This window comes from Babylonia areolata, chromosome 6 (genome assembly GCF_041734735.1).
Source record: "Babylonia areolata isolate BAREFJ2019XMU chromosome 6, ASM4173473v1, whole genome shotgun sequence".
Classification (NCBI taxonomy): domain Eukaryota; kingdom Metazoa; phylum Mollusca; class Gastropoda; order Neogastropoda; family Buccinidae; genus Babylonia; species Babylonia areolata.
The window spans coordinates 10,805,846-10,810,845 of record NC_134881.1 but is presented as its reverse complement, the minus strand read 5'-3'; the positions used below and the strand labels follow the sequence as shown (position 1 = coordinate 10,810,845).

Sequence of the window (5,000 nt, the reverse complement as noted above, 5' to 3'; positions counted from 1 at the left end):
TCGCCCAAATCCCTGGGGGCGGGGGGTGGGGGGGGGGGTTCCCATGCCATTTTTCATACGCTTGAATGTAAACTCTGGTCCCGCTCTGTTGTCCCATGTAACTTTGACATCCACATTATTGTCTGAGGTTTCATGTAACTCTGACGTTGAAATTTCACCTGATGTCACTCTGATGCTGAAATATCATCTGGCAAAACTCTGACGTTTTGAAATCTCACCTAGTGTGACTGATGTTGAAATCTCACCTGAAGTAACTCTGACGCTGAAATCTCACCTGGTGTGACTGACGTTGAAATCTCACCTGGTGTAACTCTGACGTTGAAATAACTCTGTCCTTGAAATCTCACCTGATGTAACTCTGATGCTGGAATCTCACCTGATAGACATCTGACGTTGAAATCTCATCTCATCTGATGCAACTCAGACGTGTGTGTGTGTGTGTGTGTGTGTGTGTGTGTGTGTGTGTACGCCCGTCCGTCCAGCCAAGAGTGCACGCACGCGCATATATACATACATACATACATACATGCATACATACATACACAACTAGGCACACATGCATCACGAACGACGAACATTACCAACAGCAACATGTGCAGACCTGACATTAACCCCCACACCATCACCAGATCACAAAGAAGCGAAAAATTAAATATCACACAGTGACCTGGTACAGACAGTCGTGTGGAAGCAGCTGCTGTCTTGAATATATTGTGCTAGAAAATGATTACAGTGGAGAGAGAGAGAGGGGGGGGGGGGCAGAGGGCAGAGAGAGAGAGAGAGAGAGAAAGACAGAGAGAGACAGAGGGAGAGACACAATGAGACAGAGAGAGACAGAAAGACAGAGAGAGAGGGGACACACACACACACACACACACACACACACACACACACACACACACACACACACACACACACACTCACACACACACACATACACACACACACAGAGAACGAGAGGGAGACACACACACACACACACACACACACACACACACACACACACACACACAGAGAGAACGAGAGGGAGACACACACACACACACACACACACACACACACACACACACACACACACACACACACACACACTCAGATAGAGACACAGAGAGAGACACAGAGAGGGAGAGAGAGAGAGAAGAGACAGAGAGACACAGCGAGAGGAAGAGAGAGAGAGTGTCACACACACACACACACACACACACACACACACACACACACACACACACACATACAGAGTGTGTGTGTGTTCGTATATATGTGTGTGTTTGTGTGTGTGTCTGTATCTATCTGTATCGAGTGTGTGTGTGTGTGTGTGTGTGTGTGTGTGTGTGTGTGTGTGTGTGTGTGTGTGTGTGTGTGTTGTCTTGCCACAAGTTCCCCCCCCCCCTAGCCCCCTCCCCACCACCCCCACCCCCCAACTCACACAGTATAAAGGCGACCAGGTACGCCCCGCACTGCGCCAATCCCTGGATGAAGTAGACAGGCAGGAAGACATGGATGTTGGGAGAGGCGGCCGCCACTCCGCCTGCCACCACCAGCATCACCACGCCCACCAGGAACATGGGCTTCCGGCCAAACCTGGGCAGGAAAGAGTTAAAGCAGACATGTAACTTGATATATTTAGAATGATGAATTATACAGGATACAGAATTGTCACTTTTTTTCTGCTGCCACAAGCAGCATCACAGCGCTCACCAGGAACATTGGCTTCCGGCCAAACCTGGGCAGGAAAGAGTTAAAGCAGACATGTAACTTGATATATTTAGAATGATGAATTAAACAGGATACAGAATTGTCACTTTTTTTCTGCTGCCACAACCAGCATCACAGCGCTCACCAGGAACATTGGCTTCCCGCTAAACCTGGGCAGGAAAGAGTTAAAGCAGACATGTAACTTGATATATTTAGAATAATGAATTTATACAGGATACAGAATTGTCACTTTTTTCTGCTGCCACAACCAGTATCACCACGCCCACTAGGAACATTGGCTTCCCGCCAAACCTGGGCAGGAAAGAGTTAAAGCAGACATGTAACATATATTTAGAACAATGAATTTATACAGGATACAGAATTGTCACTTTTTTTCTGCCACAACCAGCATCACCACGCCCACCAGGGACATGGGCTTCGGGCCAAACCTGGGCAGGAAAGAGTTAAAGCAGACATGTAACTTGATATATTTAGAATGATGAATTTATACAGGATACAGAATTGTCACTTTTTTTCTTTTCTTTTTTTTTTTTTTTTTTTTTTTTTTTTTGCTGCCACAACCAGTATCACCACGCCCACCAGGGGCATGGGCTTCCGACCAAACCTGGGCAGGAAAGAGTTAAAGTAGACTGATATATATATATAATTATATATAAAATTATATATATATATATATATATATATATGTGTGTGTGTGTGTGTGTGTGTGTGTGTGTGTGTGTGTGTGTGTATGTATGTGTGTATGTGTGTGTGTGTGTGTCAATAAAAAGTATGGTTGGATGCGAGCCGCCAAACGCGAGCATTTTGAATATAGTGATACATTCTTCCGACCGAACCTGGGCACAAAAGTGTTAAAGGAATATAAAATAATAATAATAATAATAATAATAATAATAATAATAATAATAATAATAATAATAATAAAGTATGGTTGGGTGCTAGACGCAAAACGCCAACCGAACCTGGGTAAAAAACAATAAAAGAAGATTTTTAAAAAAAAGAAAAAAAGTATGGTTGGATGCTAACAGCAAAACGCCTGCGATGATGCATTCTTCCGACCAGTCCTGGGCAGAAAAGAGTTCTTCTTTTACTTCTTCTTCTTTGTTCGTGGGCTGCAACTCCCATTTTCACTCGTATGTACACAAGTGGGCTTTTACGTGTAAGACCGTTTTTACCCCGCGATTTCAGGCAGCCATACTCCGTTTTCGGGGGGGTGTATGCTAGATATGTTCTTGTTTCCATAACCCGCCGAATGCTGACATGGATTACAGGATCTTAAACGTGCGTATTTAATCTTCTGCTTGCGAATACACACGAGGGAGGTTCAGGCACAAGCAGGTCTGCACATATGTTGACATGGAAGATCGTAAAAATCTTTCACCCTTTACCCACCAGGCGCCGTTACCGAGATTCGAACCCGGCACCCTCAGACTGAAAGTCCAACACTTTAACCACTCGGCTATTGCGCCCGTCAGAAAAGAGATAAAACGCTAGCTGCAAAACGCGAACAGTTTCAATGAAGTGATACATTCTTCTAGTCAAACATGGGCAGAAACGAGTAAAATAAAAAAAATTCAAAAATAAATAAAAATACATGTCTTCTTCTTCCTGCTATGTCCATCAGCCGTTATATATATATATATATATATATATATATATATATATATATATATATATATATATATATATACGATAGTCAGTCGTGTCCGACTATGACCATCAGAACAGCAGAGGAGGCAACTGCTATTCCGACTAGTTGGGCTAGAATTTGATTATAGTGGAGAGCGTCTTGCCCAAGTTACATCCCCACTCTCTCGGCCAAGAGGGTTTTAGGACAGTCGGCGTTGGGGTGGTTCCCAAAGGCCAACTAGCCCCCAAGGCTGCAGCACTAAGAGCCAGTGCAACTTTGCCTCCTAGTTTGAGAGTCATAGTCCTTCAGAAAAGACTAAGCTGTAAATGATTTCCCATTGACTGGAGAAACCATTGGTAATACAGCTCTCTCTTTGCTGTTAGCCCAAATGTAAACTTATGTCAATCTGTGATATAAGCCGAGTGTTGCTGTTCTCTGTTTCTGGACCTTGCGATTGGAATGAACTTCCTCTTTCGCTTCGTCAAGTCTCCACACTCAGCTCTTTCAAGTCTGGCCTTAAAACCCTCCTCTTCCCAAAATAGCCTCCCTTGCCTACCCTTCCTTGTCTTTAGTTTCTACAGTTTTTGAGTTATGCATGCGTGTGAATGACTGGTGCGAAAGCGCTTTGATTTGTCTCTGCACAAGATCCAGCGCTATATAAATACCATTATTATTATTATTGACTCACTTGTGTAAACAAAGTGAGTCTATGTTTTAACCCGGTGTTCAGTTGTCTGTGTGTGTGTGTGTGTGTGTGTGTGTCCGTGTGTCTGTGTGTCCGTGGTAAACTTTAACATTGACATTTTCTCTGCAAATACTTTGTCAGTTGACACCAAATTTGGCATACAAATAGGAAAAATTCAGTTCTTTCCAGTCATCTTGTTTAAAACAATATTGCACCTCTGGGATGGGCACCAAAAAATAAAAAAGAAGCCTAATTATATGCAAACTGCATTTACTGTTATATTTATATTTTTTGTATTCTCTAAACTTGGCACTTTGACCTCTTATTCAGACACAACAACAAGAGGGGTCATTATTATCATTTTTTTTGTTCAAACAGGAACTTCTTTTGCTAAGCATGGAATTTTTATTTATTCTGCAAACGTTTTTGGTGCAGATAGTAAAAAAAGGGAAATTACTCTGTAATTAATGCTAGGGGACTTAATTTATCACAAGTGATTCTTGAAGGCCTTGCCTCTCTTGTTTTTTTTTTATTATTATTATTATTATGTGGGGAGCTGCGCAGCGTGGAGAGGGAGAGAGGAAAAGGAATTTTGGCTCTAACGGTTAAGGCGTGACTGCATGCGGAGCTGTACTCAGGCCTTCAGGCCCAAGGCCCTGTAGCAACCTTAGTGATACTACTTATGGTTTGATACTACTTATTGCTAACTACGAAACGCGAACATTTTCAATGTAGTAATGTATTCTTCAGACTATTTCTGGGCAGAAAAGAATTAAAGCAGATTGTTTTCATGATATTGTGGTTGGATGCTATGAAGCCTAAAAAAAAAAAAAAAACAAAACGCGAACATTTTGAAGTGATGTATTCTGTATCTTATACACATATATAACCTCTAAAAAGAAGAATCAATCATAAACTATGTGCGAAAAGTTAGATGAAATAATATAGTTGGGTGCTAGCTTCAAAACG

General features: G+C 42.2%; 1 protein-coding gene across 1 annotated transcript in view; it reads right to left on the bottom strand.

Annotated features, from left to right (window-relative positions):
- The window catches only part of LOC143282726 (organic cation transporter protein-like), a 52,775-nt gene that overhangs the window by 21,464 nt on the left and 26,311 nt on the right, over positions 1 to 5,000 (bottom strand). Inside the window, exon 4 of the mRNA XM_076588454.1 lies at positions 1,427 to 1,581. Coding sequence (XP_076444569.1) covers positions 1,427 to 1,581 — 155 coding nt within the window. The remainder of the gene's footprint in view (positions 1 to 1,426; positions 1,582 to 5,000) is intronic.